Here is an 18,243-nt window from a genome sequence, read left to right as displayed (position 1 = left end):
ACATACTGAATGATTGAGGCGGGGCTAATGAGGTCCGCAGCGGGCACGCCATTAGAGGAGTCGCGAGTGGAGCTCGGTCACGTCTGCCCACAAAGCGCCTGCGCTTGACCTCTACGTTATATTTACTTTGGCAATGTACAAAGTGCCGAGGACAGCCCTAGCCCAGAGGGCCCCGAATACATTGTCGTCTTCTTATCCCCGGCCCTCTGCGTTAAAGAGGGCTGCCCCGACTCGGCTTTGAACGCTGACTCGCCCTTTTCCAGTCGGCCCTTGAGCCCACTAGTCCGGGCTACAGCGTTTTCCTAACCGAGGTTTAGAGGTGAGATGGAAAATGTACCCGTCTTTATTCTTCTGTTCTCTCCCCCGCAATGACAGGGTGAATGGCGGTGGGGTTGGGGGTGCGTCTCTGGAGTCCCAGTCCCCTGGGGACCGGCGGGCCGCGCGGAGGCGACAAAGGCCCTGAAATTTGGGGGAGTTTGTTTCCAGCCGGACCTTGTCCCTGGGCGCGCCGGAGCGCCGCGCCTGCGCGCTCAGCCCGTTGCCGCGCCGGCCCTGCGGACGTGCGCGCGCTGCCTTCGCGGCACCTGGGCCTGAGGTGCGTGCCTCCCGGGCCCTCGCCAGCTCCAGATGCCTGGGGAGGACTTCAGAAACCCGACTGAGAAGTGGAGCGACCCCCAGGGAGGGTCGGACCTGCCTCAATTCCGCCAAGGTGCCTGGGGACCCAGAACGGGGGCTCCACAACCTCAGTTCCTGAGCTCCTTTTGCTTTCTCACTTCCCCACCTATTGAGTGCGTCTCACGCGGAGGAGAAATCTGAGAGGAAGGCGCAGAGGAATTTTTTTTTTCTTTCTTGCTGTGGGTTGTATCACATGTGGCGTTTTCATCCTGGCTGCAGCCAAAGCAGTTTTTACCCTTGCCCTTCCTTTCCTGGCGTGGGATTTTGTGGTTTCTGGACTCGACTCGACCATTAAGTGCTTATTATTGGTTGTGGGCCCTTAGAACGGGCTGTGTGTGTCAGTGTCCTTTGTCCGGTGTAGTCCACTGGGAGGGAGAGGTGAGGGTTCAAGGCCAAGAGAATGGGCCCGGGGCGAGTGGGGCAGAAGCAGCCGCCGGAGATTATTCCCCCACTGAAAGTTGTGTGTGTTTCTCTTAGGTCTTTCATTTCTTGTTCGCTTACTTTCGTGAAATCCTCACATCGTTTTAATGGTACTAGTCAAGACAAGAAAATCAACAGGCTTTCAGCCTTGAGGCAACATTGGATATTACTGAGGTCAGTTTTTACAGTTTTTACAGTCTTCACGTAGAATATCTTGTTTTTGTCAGGATAAGTTCTGAATTGAACTGCTGAGCAGATCTATTATTCTTTTATTTCAGTTTAACATAAGTAAAATTACAGTCTTTTTTATTTTTATGTTACCAACAACAACAAAAAATCGGTTGAAATGGGATTTGGAGCTCCATGAGTGCGTGAGGTGAGGATCCCTAACCTGACTCTCATAAATAGGAGATACGATCACCACTTGCCTCTAATGGTTCTAACAATCTAGGGCTCCCAGTAAGTGCTTTTCCACGTGGTGGGAGGCAAGTGACAACAGTTATCCAATCTTACTGCTAACAATGGATGATCCTTTTTGGTACAGGAGCTGTACGTAGCCAATCCCTGTTTTAATCAGAGGTGGTTGTGGTGTATGATTTTTTTTTTCTTTTAGGCGTGTTCCACGAAAGCATTTATTAAAAGAAGAAACATACAAAAGGAATTGAATCTGGCTCCAGACCAAAATCCTCTGTGTGATCATTCAGTCCTGACATTGGACAATTACCAGGCTTTGCCTGACTGGCCTCAAGGGCCAAGCTGCCCTCCCACACCAGGCTCGATATGGGCCAGTGCATTGCAACTTTCTGGAGGGGGTTGCAGTCAAGGACTCGCCCTGCCCCTCCTGCTAGATATGCAAATCCCGTAACTTCTTTCCTGGCCTGGGTACCTCCATTTGGTGTCCCTCCTAGGAAGGACCATGGCTAAGACACTTTTCTCCGTTTTTGACCCAGCTTCTTTCACTCTTAGACCTTCCACCCATTTCCTATTCTAACGTTCCATAAGAGGCAGGAGATTTTTGTTAGGGGCTCCTCTTCAGTGAGAGGATTACCTCATATGCGCTGCATCAACTGACCCTCACCCAGTGTCCTTGTATTTAATGGACCACTGGGGAGCCAGTGCCTCTTTTTACCACTTGCTTGCACTGTCACAGTAAGTGAATAAAGGCTTGATTACTTTTGGTTTGGCTCATTGTCCTGATTGACTACCTTGGCACCTAATTGCTGCCAAGTTCTTTGCAGTTCACTGGATTCATGACTTAATTTTAATTATCATGACTGTTGCTCTGTATCGGCATGTTTAGAGATTTTGGAGCTTGTTCACCTGTAATTTCTCTAATTCAAGCTACTGAAAATGGATGTTCATAGCACCAACAGTTGATTGTTGGTTAACACTGATATCTGGGTTATATGGTATATTTTACTACTATACTGGCTTACAGTCAGATTATTTTATTTTGCGTGGATTTGTGTGGCATTTTCTATTTGGCCTGTAATTAGATGATTTCTATTTAAAATAAATGTTTTGGAATAATAGGGTCAAGTGAAGAAAACCAGACACTTGCTTTCTTTAGTAATCTTGTCTCATCCTATGGGCCCCTATCTTTCTCACCTTAATAGATTACTTGGCCACTTTGAATAAAGTAGTTGATTTGTTGTAGGTTCCTCTGTCTAGTATGAAGAGGCATGTTAGGAACAGCTTTCATAAACTTTTTTACTTCTTCCTACAGAAGTTTCATGAAACAATATTTATCCTTGCTGTATAGTATGCAGTCTGATACTTTCCACTTTTATTTATCCCCTATTTGTATTTATTGATTTAAAAATTGTTTTCTGAGATGGAGTCCCACTCTGTCGCCCAGGATAGAGTGCAGTGGTGCGATCTTGGCGACTCACTGCAACCTCCGTCTCCTGGGTTCAAGCAATTCTTCTGACTCAGCCTCCCAAGTAGCTGGGATTACAGGCATGTACCACCGCACTCGGCTAGTTTTTGTATTTTTATTAGAGACAGGGTTTCACCATGTTGGCCAGGCTGGCCTCGAACTCCTGATCTCAGGTGATCCCCCGCCTCAGCCTCCCAAAGTGCTGGGATTACAGGCATGAGCCACTATGCCAGCCTCCACTCTTATTTTAAATAACAAAGTGCTGATCATGATCTGCTAAGTTGAATTCACAATCCATTAATGAGTAATATCCTGCAGTTTGAAAAACACTATAATAAAGATATTTGTTCAGTAATTTTTTTTTTTTTCTGTTTCTGGTTCATATTGCTAAAGAACCACAGTGGGTATGTTTGTGATTTGGGATTGAGGGTATCTTCTAGGAGAAGATAGTAGCACCATACTTGTTGGATGTTTGCCAGATCAGCTTACAAAAGAACTCCAGACTTAGAACTCTCTGATCCAGAAGATACATTATATTGAAAGTGCTAGCACAGCTTTTTACTTTTTTTTTTAATCTCTGACTCCTTTATTTAAGGGCAATGCCATAGTAGAGTAATAATGAGAAGAAAATTAGCGTCTCTGATAGAGGACAGTGCATAAGATAGTTACGAAAGTGCTTGCTAAATTTTTTTTTCTTTTTTTTTTGAGACAGAGTCTCACTCTGTTGCCCAAGCTGGAGTGCAGTGGTGCAATCTTGGCTCACTGCAACCTCTGCCTCCCCGGTTCAAGCGATTCTTGTGTTACAGCCTCCCAAGTAGCTGGAGTTACAGATGTGTACTACGACGCCTGGCTAATTTTTGTATTTTTAGTTGAGACAGGGTTTCACCACGCTGTTTAGGCTGGTTGTAAACTCCTGACCTCATGTGATCTCCCTGCCTTGGCCTCCCGAAGTGCTGGTATTACAGGTGTGAGCCACTGCACTGGGCCAATTTTTTAAATCTTTGTATTAACGCTTAAGACCAAAATGACCCTTTTACTATATTGCCTGATGGGTAAAGCACACTCAGCTTTCAATTACTTAGTCATAGATAGCTATATAAGTAACCAATTTGTTGATCTTGTTATCTCTATGCTTGTCTTTTGGGAATTTCACAACAAAGTGAAAAGGAGAATTTTTTTTTTCTTTGAGATGGATTCTTACCCAGGCTGGATTGCAATGGCACGATCTCGGCTCACTGTAACCTCCGCCTCCTGGGTTCAAGCGATTCTTCTGCCTCAGCCTCCCGAGTTGCTGGGATTACAGGTGTGCACTACCACACCTGGCTAATTTTTGTATTATTACTAGAGATGGGGTTTCACCATGTTGGCCAGGCTGGTCTCAAATTCCTGACCTCAGGTGATCCACCAGCCTCAGCCTCCCAAAGTGCAGGATTACAGGCGTGAGCCACTGTGCCAGGTGAGAAATTTTTAAAATCTGTAAATTTAGTCAGTGGGTTTATTTCTTAGTGAGAAACTCTTTAAAATATTACTAAGAAGATAAGAATAACATTTTAAAATTTGATTAGCGTTGAGCTAAATAGTTCCTTAGATTTATGTATTGCTTCACAGTTTTTTAGCACATTCATATGCATTATCTCCATTGATTTTTGACAACAGCTTGTGGTGGTAGACAGTCCAGGAGACCTTTTCCCCATTTTACAGATGAGAACTCTGTATTTCCTTCATCCTACCACCAAGATCATATAATGGCAAATCCAGGACTAGAACCCAGGTCTTCTGTGAATTTACTCCTAGTCCACACTGTCCTTGTTGGTCTAAAGAAGTAATTGAGAATAAGTCTTGTTAAATCTGTGGCTAAGAAATCCAACTATGATAAGTCAAATGTTCTGTTCTAAGAGCATATTTACAATGTACTATAATTGAATGCAAGTTCTTATTTTTAGTATTGTTTTAATTTGTTACCTTTCTAGCCCATTTTTTAAAATGATAGCAACTAAATACTGGCAAAACTACCAAATAATGAAATAGGAAAATTGGAATTAAAATATCTATTTAATGTTAATAAATTCACCCTAGTCCCCATTTAATGTAGCATCTCAATTAGAAAAATAGCTTAAAATTGTATTGATTTTTAGATATTTCTTTTAAAGACTCATATCTCTGTATGTGTAAAATTAGTTTTATTATTTTAAAGTATTATTTAAAATGATTATTAACTTGTAAACACTAAGTCCAGATTCTCCTTTGCCTGTAATATCTTCAGCCAAAGAACAACTTAAGTTACTTTTCATATGGATAAATAATTTTTAAATTAATACATTTTTTTCTTTAATTTTTAGACATCTGTGGAATTTAAGAACACTATGGAGCTCATCAGAGTATATCACTGAAGAATATGATGGCTGAAAACAATTTAAAAATGCTAAAGATTAAACAGTGTGTGGTAGCCAACAAACTACCTAGAAACAGGCCATATGTTTGCAATATTTGCTTTAAGCACTTTGAAACACCATCAAAATTAGCTAGGCACTATCTCATTCATACTGGTCAAAAGCCATTTGAATGTGATGTGTGTCATAAAACCTTTAGACAACTAGTTCATCTGGAGAGGCATCAACTAACTCATAGTCTGCCTTTTAAATGTAGTATTTGTCAGCGCCACTTTAAAAATCTGAAGACATTTGTGAAGCACCAACAACTTCACAATGAAACCTATCAGAATAATGTTAAACAGGTCAGAAGATTGTTGGAGGCCAAGCAAGAAAAGTCAATGTATGGAGTGTATAATACTTTTACCACAGAGGAAAGATGGGCCTTACACCCGTGCTCTAAGTCCGATCCCATGTATAGCATGAAAAGAAGAAAGAATATTCATGCATGTACAATCTGTGGCAAGATGTTTCCATCACAGTCAAAACTTGATAGGCATGTACTTATTCATACTGGTCAGAGGCCTTTTAAATGTGTGTTGTGCACTAAATCTTTTCGACAGTCAACTCACTTAAAAATCCACCAACTTACACATTCAGAAGAAAGACCTTTTCAATGTTGTTTTTGTCAAAAAGGATTTAAGATTCAAAGCAAACTTCTGAAGCATAAACAAATCCATACCAGGAATAAGGTTTTTCGGGCTCTTTTATTAAAGAAGAGGCGTACAGAATCTCGCCCCCTGCCTAATAAGTTAAATGCAAATCAGGGTGGTTTTGAAAATGGTGAGATTGGTGAATCTGAGGAGAATAATCCACTTGATGTCCACTCAATTTATATTGTCCCTTTTCAATGTCCAAAGTGTGAAAAGTGTTTTGAATCAGAGCAGATTCTCAATGAACACAGCTGTTTTCCTGCTAGAGGTGGCAAAATTCCAAGCAGGTTCAAAAGAAGCTACAACTATAAAACCATTGTTAAAAAAATCTTGGCCAAGCTTAAACGTGCTAGGAGTAAAAAATTTGTTAACTTTCAATCTGAGAAAAAAGTATTTAAAAAGAGTTTCTTGAGAAATTGTGATCTTATTTCTGGTGAGCAGAGCTCTGAACAAACCCAGAGAACATTTGTGGGTTCTCTTGGCAAACATGGAACATATAAAACAATTGGCAATAGAAAGAAGAAAACATTGACTTTGCCGTTTTCTTGGCAAAGTATGGGAAAAAATTTGAAAGGCATCCTTACCACAGAAAACATATTAAGCATTGATAATTCAGTGAATAAGAAAGACTTGTCAATCTGTGGTTCATCAGGTGAGGAGTTCTTTAATAACTGTGAGGTACTTCAGTGTGGTTTTTCAGTTCCGAGGGAGAACATACGTACTAGACATAAGATATGTCCTTGTGACAAATGTGAGAAGGTATTTCCTTCTATATCCAAACTAAAAAGACACTATTTAATTCATACTGGACAGAGGCCCTTTGGCTGTAATATTTGTGGGAAATCTTTTAGACAGTCAGCTCACTTAAAAAGACATGAACAGACTCATAATGAAAAGAGTCCTTATGCATCTCTTTGCCAAGTAGATTTTGGAAACTTCAACAATCTTTCGAATCCAGGTAATAATGTTAACTATAATGCTTCCCAACAATGTCAGGCTCCTGGTGTTCAAAAATACGAGGTTTCAGAGTCAGATCAAATGTCAGGAGTTAAGGCAGAGTCACAGGATTTTATTCCTGGTAGCACTGGGCAAGCCTGTCTTCCTAATGTACTTTTAGAATCAGAGCAAAGCAATCCTTTTAGCAGTTATTCAGAGAATCAGGAGAAAAATGATGTCTTCCTGTACCGATGCAGTGTTTGTGCTAAAAGTTTCCGATCTCCATCTAAACTGGAAAGACACTACCTGATTCATGCAGGGCAGAAACCATTTGAATGCTCAGTTTGTGGCAAAACATTCAGACAGGCTCCTCACTGGAAGAGACATCAACTTACTCACTTTAAAGAACGACCGCAAGGGAAAGTGGTTGCCTTAGATTCGGTTATGTAAACTGTTGCAACCACTAACAATTGTGGTCTCTGGTGATCTTATTTTTAAAGCCTGTATTACTTAAAATGCATTTTTATTGAAAGGCTTGCATTAAACTGAATGGTTTCAAGGCATTTGCTTGTCTTGCATAGTAAGGAGGTAAAATACATAGAAAATTAATACAATATTTTAGAAACAGCCAAATTAATTTTTAGAGGCAAGAACATTATTTGATGCTATAGTCATTTTAATATTGTAAACATATGCTTTGGCTGTATTGAAAAATATAAATCCATGATGCTGTACAAATAATGTAGCCTCATTCATTTTTTAAAGGAATTATTCCTTAAGACATGCCATCTCACTGAGAGGCAAAACTTGGCTTTTAGCTGCAGCACATAGCCCGGTTATATTTGATTTATTTTACATTTCATATGAAAGCATAATTTTGTCCACATGTGGCTCAAATTGCATTGGAATTTTTTTTTTTTTTTTTTGTAAACTTAAAAAACTACAGAGGCACTAGGTGAAAATGGATGAGAAAATTATAGTAGTATTTTCATTGGTCTTTTCAAAGCTATTTTTAGGACTATGTGGTAATTTCACCTTTGGGTGATAAGGACTTTTTTTTTTTCCTCCCAGCTAGTGCCATCTTAAAATAATTTAAAAGTAGGCAAGAGGCTAGAATGCATCTATATACATTTACCATGTTTACTTACCAGGAATATTTTCTAAGTGCCATAGTCTTTTTCATAATATGTATGAGTTTTATCTTTTCAGAGGAATAATTTCAAGTCATTTATTTGCTCATTAATGATAGCAGTAGTCATAGACTTAAGACTATTCTAGAGATCTTCATCTCCATAAGACTTTTACATTTATTTTAGTAAACTTTTCTTTTTATGCCTCTTTAATGGAGTGGTTCTATTATTTAAGCCTGTTATAAGTTTGATCAAATGGCAATGACTAGGTCTAGTTTTAGTTTTTATTTTTGCAAGAGTCTATTGCTAAAGAATTTTATTTTGATCCTTGTTAAATTTTTATTTTAATTAGTAAGGTAGTCATTCCTGTAGAGGGATAAGATGCTTGTAGAGTTGTGGGTATCATTCCAAATAGAACTGTTTTGATTTGGAAATATTCTTTAGTACAAAGGACTTATTTCATAATGACAGATTGTCCTTCACATTTGCCTTTGTTTATAAAATCTTCAGGAATGACATTCTCTAGCAATAAAAGGAATGAACCGTTATGTTTCTAAGCTGAAAAAAGGAACAGGTGGGTAATTATCCTACCATACTTAAATATAGTGGAAAATCCTCTATTGAGAATGTGGATAAATGAGCAATTGTGAATTTTGCATCATAATCTGAGAACTTTCTTTTGACAGGGGGAGGCGGGAGGGATAATAGGTGGGGGTGATCTGCTTGCTTCTTTTACCACAGGTAATTTTTAAGTAACTTTGGTTTAATTTACAGAGATGAAACATGACAGTCTGAGTAAAATGCCCAATGATGTAGAAGTGTGCCTGTTTATTATGTAGATACAGACATCCAGAAAAAGCAGAGGAGAATCACGCTTTAAAGAACACTTTCTCTTAGGTTTCTTTGAGATATGTTCCTCCAATGCAAGCAAGATAATGGTTTACAGAATTTGCTTTACACAAAACTTTACAAGAACTCATCTGTTACACAAAAGCAAGGAATAACTAGTTTATATTTTCCAATAATGTTCAAGGTTTTCTCCTTAATATGTTTGAAATTATTGATTTTGGCATTTTTGTAAGCAATTTATGTAATTTTATTTGAAGGAAATGTTTTATATAATGTTTTTCCCAACCTAAACAGGGAGAGTCCTAACAGTGTTGTGCTTGTATGATTATGAGACTTTATTTGCGTAAGTGATACTACTATACTTTATTTTTGACCCATGCCTTTTTAAGCTGTTTCATATTGAAAGTTGGAATATTGTAAAAATTTTGTCAAAGATGTACTGTAGTGCTATTTGAAGTACCTGTAACAAAACACAGTTGGCCCTCTGTATCCATGTACTCTGCATCTGTGGATTAAACCAATTGCAGATCAAAAATATTAGAAAAAATATAAAAATAATACAAATAAAAATACAGTATAACAGTTATTTAAATAGCATTTACACTGCATTAGGTATTAGTCTAGAGATAAAGTATACAGGAGGATGTGCGTTGGTTATATACAAATATGTCATTTTATGTAAGGGACTTGAGTATACTTGGATTTTTGGTATCTATGGGTTGAGGGTGCGGTCTGGGAACCAATACCCCATGGATACCAAGGGACAACTGTACTTATTTACCTTTATGATCATTGCAAGCTTCTTATGGAAACTTTATAGGAATGAAAATATACATGTTAAGATTAAACATTAGATAGTAGATGGTTTGTTGCATGCTAGAACTGTTAGTATTGTTGAATCAATTACTTTGGTTTCATGAAAAAATAAACGATAAATATCTTTAAAGAGAACTAGAAGAATTTTTTGTTTGAGTGATTCCAGGCTGTAGTGTGATTATTTACTGAAGTAGTTTGATTGGCTGGCTAACTTAGTAGAATTATTGTTTCTTGTTTTGTACTGCAGTAGGGGTTATAATTATAAGATAAAAATGTGTGTGTTTAAGGGAAGTAGGTGGTGGTTAAAATTCTTGAAAAATTTTCAGAATACCTTAAAAATAAAGTTTCAAGTTACACAGTTTGGTGGTTTTGGTTTTTTTTTCGGGGAGGGGGGAAATTACATAATATTGGAGCCAAGGTACTGATTGATTGTCAGATACTTTTGTGGGTCCACTCCAATCTACCTTCTACACCAGATTTGCATGGATATTTAATCATTTACCCTCCTGTTCATGTTACATTTCCATGCTGTTCCCTTCTGTGGAAAAAAAAAATCTCTTTGACAGCTCCCTATCACCTACAAAAGAATGTTAACTCCATTATGTGTTGTATGATCTACCTGTTTATCTGTTTATCCTCCTTTTTGGCCTTTCTCTTCAGATTTGTACTAAGGAAATACAGAATCAGGGGCTGGGCACAGTGGCTCAAGCCTGTAATCACGGCACTTTGGGAGGCCGAGGTGGGAGGATTGCTTGAAGCCAGGAGTTTGAGACAGTCAACAAAGCAAGACTCCTGTCTCTAAAAAAAATTTTTTTTAAAGCCAGGTGAGGTGGTGGCACACGCCTGTGGTCTCAGCTGCCCTCAGGACACAGAGGCGGGAGGATTGCTTGAGCCCAAGAATTGGAAGTTATTTAAAGTGAGCTATCATCATGTCCCTGCACTCCAGCCTTCCAAGCCTGGGTGACAGAGCAAGATCATCTCTTCAGAAAAACAAAAAACAAAAACAAAAATATATATATATAGAATTAGTTTCTCCAATACATACTAGTACTGTTATTCTTTTTGCTTTCCATCGTGTCTGTCTTATGTCAACTTAAATTAGAAACAGACTCACAATCTGTTCAAAGAAGAAATTTAGCTGAGTCAAGTTTCATTCCTTTTCCTTTTTTTCATGATTATGGGGGAAAACAAAAGTGCTTAAAACTGACTTGTGGAGAACACAGATTTCAATGTAAATGTTATATAAGACAACCAATTAGAATTATATTTTTAGGATGCAGCAACAGTCTTTGAAATCTTTTACAAGAATCTTTGTTAGAAATAACATTTGCCAAGTACTGTTTTATGATGCAGAATGGTGTCTGCTTTTTTGGAGCTACAGGGAAGGAACATTTAATTCCTAGCTTATTCAGATTTCTCCTTATTGCCAGTTAGAAGGGCTTAAAATTCAAGGGCTATTTCTATTAGAGGAATTCTTTTTTTTTTTTTTTTTTTTTGAGACGGAGTCTCACTCTGTCACCCAGGCTGGAGTACAGTGGCCGGATCTCAGCTCACTGCAAGCTCTGTCTCCCAGGTTTATGCCATTCTCCAGCCTCAGCCTCCCGAGTAGCTGGGACTACAGGCGCCCGCCACCTCACCCGGCTAGTTTTTTTGTATTTTTAGTAGAGACGGGGTTTCACCATGTTAGCCAGGATGGTCTCGATCTCCTGACCTCGTGATCCGCCCGTCTCAGCCTCCCAAAGTGCTGGGATTACAGGCTTGAGCCACCGCGCCCGGCCTCTATTAGGGGAATTCTATTAGCAGTAAGAGAAAAAAGGAAATGTAACTGAAAAGTAGTATAATAGTATTACATGAAATATAGAACATGTAATATTTTGCATCTAAATTGGCAATCTATTTGTTCTTTGAAGTTTGAGCTTAAATACTACCTTCTGGAGCCTCTCTGATTTACCCAAGTTCTCCATCCCTTGTATTCCCCCTTAATTTTTGTTTATAACTCTGTTGATCTTCCACTAGAAACTAGTGGTTTTCAAACTTTAGTGTGAATTGGGCTTGTTAAAAGCATAGATTGCTGGGCTGCATCCTCAGAGTTCCTGATTCAGGTCTTTTAGGACCCCGAAATTTGCATTTAGTGACTAAGGTTAGCTGTTGTGAGACTATACTCTGAGATCCACTTGAAGTACATGCTTCTGGAAAGCAACAGAATGAGTCTATCAGGCCGGGCACGGTGGCTCAAGCCTGTAATCTCAGCACTTTGGGAGGCCGAGACGGGCGGATCACGAGGTCAGGAGATCGAGACCATCCTGGCTAACACGGTGAAACCCCGTCTCTACTAAAAAATACAAAAAACTAGCCGGGCGAGATGGCGAGCGCCTGTAGTCCCAGCTACTCGGGAGGCTGAGGCAGGAGAATGGCGTAAACCCAGGAGGCGGAGCTTGCAGTGAGCTGAGATCCGGCCACTGCACTCCAGCCTGGGTGACAGAGCGAGACTCCGTCTCAAAAAAAAAAAAAAAAAAGAATGAGTCTATCAGTTATGGAGAAGGCTTAATACTGTTGCAAACATTAGGTTCTCAAATATATGTTGAATGTATGAAGGAAGAAATTAATGAATGGAGCAATTATTAACAACGTTTTATGTTTTCCTTAAATCCACAATTTCACTTAGATCCTTCCAGAGGATGAGTTTGCCTTCTACTGTGTTATGATCAAAGCCTGTCCAACATGCCGTCTCTAAACTTGTCTTCACTCAAAACTTTATCTTTTCTCTGTTTCTCGTCGTCTGTCTCTATTAATAATGTTCCTTCACCTTTCTGAAGCTAGATTTTTTTCTTGCCCACTTCTGGGAACTTAATAGTTCCTTTTTCTGGTATCTAGTTTTTCTCTCTCCAATTGTTATTTCCCCTCTGTCTGAAAACAATTTCATGGGTTCCTTATTCAGTAATGGTGCTTTTGGCTGCAAGTGACAGAATACCTGACTCAAACTGCTTTAGCAATAAGGATCTTAATTGGCTTACATGACTTGAAAGTCTAGTGAATAAATAAGCTTAAGAGTTGTTGAATCACATTGTTGAATTGATTGTGCTTCCTTCTGTCTGCTCTGCCTTTCACAATGGCACGGCTATTTTCCTGTGGTTTTAGGATGCTTTGTAATCAATACCTCATGCTCCTTTCACAAGGGGTAGGGCATGGCAGATAGTGAGTGAGAGAGCTAGAAACTCTCACAAGACCAAGGGACAACTTTCCCAAAAGCCTACAGCAAAACTTTCCTCTCTCATCTGCCAGAATTGCTTCACAAAACACAGTTTTGTTTGTTTGTTGTTTTGTTTTTTGTTTTTGAGATGGAATCTCACTTTGTTTTGCAGGCTGGAGTGCAGTGGTGCGATCTCTGCTCACTGCAACCTCTGCCTCCTGGGTTCAAGTTGTTCTCCTACCTCAGCCTCCCTAAGTAGCTGGGATTACAGTTGCGTGCCAGCACACCCGGCTAATTTTTGTATTTTTAGTAGAGATGGGGTTTCATCATGTTGGCCAAGCTGGTCTCAAATTCCTGACCTCAAGTGATCCACCAGCCTCAGCCTTCTAAAGTGCTGGGATTACAGGTGTGAGCCACCATGCCCGGCCCACATTTCTGAACCAATCACTGACAAGGATAACCTGGAACTGGGGCTGGAATTCACCTTTCTTTTAAGCACATGGTTTCCAGGGAGTGATATGGATACTGGTCAAATTTGAAGTTGTGTTTAGAAAGAGAAATGAATGGTTAAGCAATCTGTGTTGTTCCCTGTACCTAGCTTAAAAAGGTGTGTTTGTGGGGACAAACAACTTTAGTTTTATTATTCTAGATACTGTCACAATTAACTTTTTTTCTTTTATGGTGAGAACTATTGCAAATTTATCTTCCGTCTACTTCCTTCATGGCCTTTTCACTCACTAACTTCTTAGCCCTTTATTATTGAATACATGTTTTCTTCACCATCCTTTGGGAGTTGCTCTCTCAGTGGCTATTGTAGTGGTCATTGTTGGTTGTAACCACATCTCCTTCTCCCTTCACTGCATATCAGCCAAGTAGTCAGGGTTAGACCGACCTAGTTGCAGCTCAGCTATGGGTCGTGATCAGTCTAAGGCTGTCAGAATACTCACATCTCCCTTGCCATGATGACTGTTCAGAAATAGGTAACCCATGTCTAAGCCAGAGAAATTGCCTTGGGGATGAGCACTGACCTAAGTTAATTCTATCAGAGCAAAACCATGTACTTACTTTAGTGATTCAGGAAGGACTAGTGGGTGTACAGAAGAAGTTCCCTCCATTTTGGTACCATGAGGGACACTCATCTGGTGATGAAGTCAAAACACAGAGGGAATGGGGTAGGGGGACAAAGAAAAGAATCACAGAGAAATGGAGCTGGAAACCTGATTCAACTGCCTGAAGCCTAACTTATCACCCCTATAGATTTTATTACCTCTATAGATTTTACTTATTGTTAAACCAATTTAGAAGTAGATTTTCTTACAACATATCCCAATTAATAATGGTCACCAATGGTCTCCTAATTGCCAAGCTCATGGTCTTTTTGAAATTCTTGTTCTTTCAGATTTCTTTGAAGCATTTGACACTAGTGACAATCTTGTCATTTGAAACCCTTCTTTCTAGACTCCCTGGTTCCTTTGCTTTCTGTCTACAAAACACATTGTAGAAAGCTTGTAAAGAGAAAACCATAAAATATACATAATTTTAGAATGTCCAAAACCATCAGTCAGAAACTTAGCTAAGTTGATAAGAAAAATAGAGATGACAGCAAGGGGGAGGGGAGGTATTATGATACTACATTTTGTCATAAATATGCTAGGTATTATAAATTAGAACCATTTACGTGTTAGATCAGTAGAAAGCTACATGTGATCTGTAGCTTATTGGTTTAATTTTTTTTTTTTTTTGGAGATTAAGTCTCGCTCTGTCACCTAGTCTAGGGTGCAGTGGTGCGATCTTGGCTCACTGCAATCTCTGCCTCCTAGGTTCAAGCAATTCTCGTGCCTCAGCCTCCTGAGTAGCTGGGATTACAGGTGTGCGCCACCATGCCCAGCTAATTTTTGTATTTAATTAGAGACAGGGTTTCACCACGTTGGACAGGCTGGTCTTGAACTTCTGACCTCAGGTGCACCATCTGCTGGGTTTACAGGTATGAGCCACCACACCCGGCCCCTAATATTCTCCTGGCCATAAAATCATGAGATACATTGTGAATTTAATAAACATATAAATTGGAAAATAAACTTTATTATCACCTGTCTCACTGCTACCTCAGACTGTCTATATAAAGGAATAATTTTTCCTTTTAAAACCTACTCTACCTTCTGTCTTCTCTATTGTGCTTTATGCTTCCACTATTCTTTCAACTACTAAAGATAATGTCTTTTTTTCTGTCTTTCCAGTGTCTTCTGTATTTATTCCTTCCTTTTCACTTCGACTGTCAGAACCCATATTTAGTCCTTTTTATTTTAGCTTTAGATTTGCAGTAGTCTCCTAGCTGATATTCCCATCCCCATAGTACCTGCACCAACCCATTTGACATACCACTCAGAAGTCATCTTCCAAAAATAAATTTACAATCAGTGGTTTCCCATTGTCTTCCACAATGGTTATTGTGGAAGAGAGCTTCCTCTCCCTAGGTTTCAAGGCTTTCAACACGTCAAGCCTTATTGCTGACTTCTGACAGCCCTGCATGACCTGTTTCTGTGGCTTTATCTGTGCTGTAACTACAGCATAGTATAGAAATACAGTCCAGGTGGTTTTTGCTGGTCAAAATGTTACATGTCAAGATTCATCATAAAAGCTATCAGAATCTTATTTTTCCTGTTTTATAGACACTGTTTGTAAATAAAATGTCAATAGATATACATTCAAACTCTGTTACATTTAAAATTGTGATTATGCTAATTTTAATCACTAGCACTCTAAACAAACTTTACACAATAACATATAGGGGTAAAAAGGACTTCATATTTAATCTCCACTTCTACAGGCCTTTGCTTTTACCTTCACACTGTCTTATTTTTGTTTTTATTATTTTTTGTTGTTGTTGTTTTGAGATGGAGTTTCACTCTTGTTGCCCAGGCTGGAGTGCAATGGCGCAATCACTGCTCACTGCAACCTCTGCCTTCTGGGTTCAAGTGATGCTCCTGCCTCAGCCTCCTGAGTAGCTGGGATTACAGGTGTACACCACCATGCCCAGCAAGTTTTTGTATTTTTAGTAGAGATGGAGTTTCACCATGTTGGCCAGGCTGGTCTCGAACTCCTGACCTCAGATGATCCACCTACCTCAGCCTCCCAAAATGCTGGGATTATAGGCATGAGCCACTGCACGTGGCCCACGCTGTTTATTTTTTTACTTTTTTTTTAATTTTTATTTTTTTGAGACAGAGCCTTGCTCTGTTGCCCAGGCTGGAGCGCAGTGGCCGGATCTCGGATCACCACAACCTCCGCCTCCCCAGTTCAACTGATTCTCCTGCCTCAGACTCCCGAGCAGATGGGACTACAGGCACGTGCCACCCTGCCTGGCTAATTTTTTGTATTTTTAGTAGAGACAGGGTTTCACTGTGTTAGCCAGGATGGTCTCAATCTCCTGACCTTGTTATCCGCCAGTCTCGGCCTCCCAAAGTGCTGGGATTACAGGCGTGAGCCACTGCACCCGGCTTACATTGTTTATTTTTGAACATGTCATATATATTACAAAATTCTAAAATTACAAAAGGGTATAAAATATAAAATAACTTTTCTCTCCTTCCTGTTGTCCCCTCCCCACAGTTCCTCCTTCTTGGAAACACTGGTGTTATCAGTTTCTTGCATGTGTTCATCCAGGGAGAGTTTAACTAGAGACACATGTTTAATTTATGTATGGATTTGGGAATGGTAGGGGTGTGCATTCAAACTCAGTAATAAGAAACCAAGTTATTCAATTTAAAAAAGGGCAAAAAATATGAATAGAGGCTTCCCCAAAGAAGATATATGAATAGCAAATAAGCACATGGAGAGATGCTCAATTAGTCATTAGGGAAATGCAAATGAAAGTCACAATGAAATATATCACACACCTATTAAAATGACTAAAATTAGGGGCTGGGTGCCCCCAGTGGCTCATGCCTGTAATCCCAGCACTTCGGGAGGCCGAGACGGGCGGATCACGAGGTCAGGAGATCAAGACCATCCTGGCTAACCTGGTGAAACCCCGTCTCTACTAAAAAAAAAAAAAAAAAAAAAAAAACACAAAAATTAGCTGGGTGTGGTGGCGTGCGCCTGTAATCCCAGCTATTCGGGAGGCTGAGACAGGAGAATTGCTTGAACCTGGGAGTTGGAAGTTGCAGTGTGCTGGGATCCGGCCACTGCACTCCAGCCTGGGTGACAGAGTGAGACTCCATCTCAAAATAAATATATAAATAAATAAAGACTAAAATTAAAAGATTGTCCATATTCACATGGAGGGGAACAATGCCCACTGGGGCCTACCGGAGGGTTGGGTGGGTAGAGGGAGAGGATCAGAAAAAATATCTAATGTATACTGGGCTTAATGCCTGAGTGATGAAATAATCTGTACAATGAACCCCTGTGACACACCTTTACCTATGTAACAAACCTGCACATCCTGCACATGTACCCCTGAACTTAAAATAAAAGTTAAAAATCCGGGCGCGGTGGCTCACACCTGTAATCCCAGCACTTTAGGAGGCTGAGGCAGACGGATCACGAGGTCAGGAGATCGAGACCATCCTGGCTAACACGGTGAAACCCCATCTCTACTAAAAATACAAAAAATTAGCTGGGCATGGTGGCGGCGCCTGTAGTCCCAGCTACTCGGGAGGCTGAGGCAGGAGAATGGCGTGAACCCGGGAGGCGGAGCTTGCAGTGAGCCGAAATCGCGCCACTGCACACCAGCCTGGGCGACAGAGCGAGACTCCATCTCAAACAAAAAAAAGTTTAAAAAAATTGTCCATATTAAGTGTTGATGAGGTGGAGAAGAAACTAGAATTGTATACTCCTGATGTGAACGTAAAATAGTACTTCTTCAGAAAGAAGGCAGTTTCTAAAAAACTTAAACATACATCTGCTGGGCGCGGTGGCTCATGCCTGTAATCCCAGCACTTTGGGAGGTCGAAGCAGGCAGATCACCAGCTTAGGAGTTCAAGACCAGCGTGATCAACATGGTGAAACCCCGTCTCTACTAAAAATACAAAAACTAGCCGGGTGTGGTGGTGTGCGCCCGTAATCCCAGCTACTTAGGAGCCTGAGGCAGGAGAATCTCTTGATCCCAGGAGGCAGAGGTTGCAGTGAGCCGAGATCACGCCATTGCACTCCAACCTGGGCAACAGAGCGAGACTCCGTCTCAAAACAAACAAACAAAAAAGCATACCTATTGTATAACCCAAATATTTCACTCCTAGGTATTTTTTTTTTTTTTTTTTTTTGA

At 40.1% G+C, this 18,243-nt stretch overlaps 1 protein-coding gene across 2 annotated transcripts; it reads left to right on the top strand.

Annotated features, from left to right (window-relative positions):
- The first annotated feature begins 507 nt into the window (after positions 1 to 507).
- On the top strand, positions 508 to 10,145 carry ZNF770 (zinc finger protein 770). Of its 2 annotated transcripts, XM_025390670.1 has the most exons (3): positions 508 to 709; positions 1,153 to 1,269; positions 5,314 to 10,145. In XM_025390670.1, exon 3 carries the CDS (start codon positions 5,370 to 5,372, stop codon positions 7,440 to 7,442), a length of 2,073 nt encoding a protein of 690 aa, XP_025246455.1. In that variant the 5' UTR covers positions 508 to 709; positions 1,153 to 1,269; positions 5,314 to 5,369; the 3' UTR covers positions 7,443 to 10,145. The 2 variants fall into 2 exon arrangements, with proteins under 2 accessions (XP_025246455.1, XP_025246456.1); XM_025390671.1 differs by lacking the exon at positions 1,153 to 1,269 and having other exon boundaries at positions 551 to 709.
- Positions 10,146 to 18,243: the final 8,098 nt, after the last annotated feature.

Source organism: Theropithecus gelada, chromosome 7a (genome assembly GCF_003255815.1).
Source record: "Theropithecus gelada isolate Dixy chromosome 7a, Tgel_1.0, whole genome shotgun sequence".
NCBI classification, from domain to species: Eukaryota; Metazoa; Chordata; class Mammalia; order Primates; family Cercopithecidae; genus Theropithecus; species Theropithecus gelada.
The sequence above is the reverse complement of the archived record's forward strand: the minus strand, read 5'-3'. Positions and strand labels throughout refer to the sequence as shown.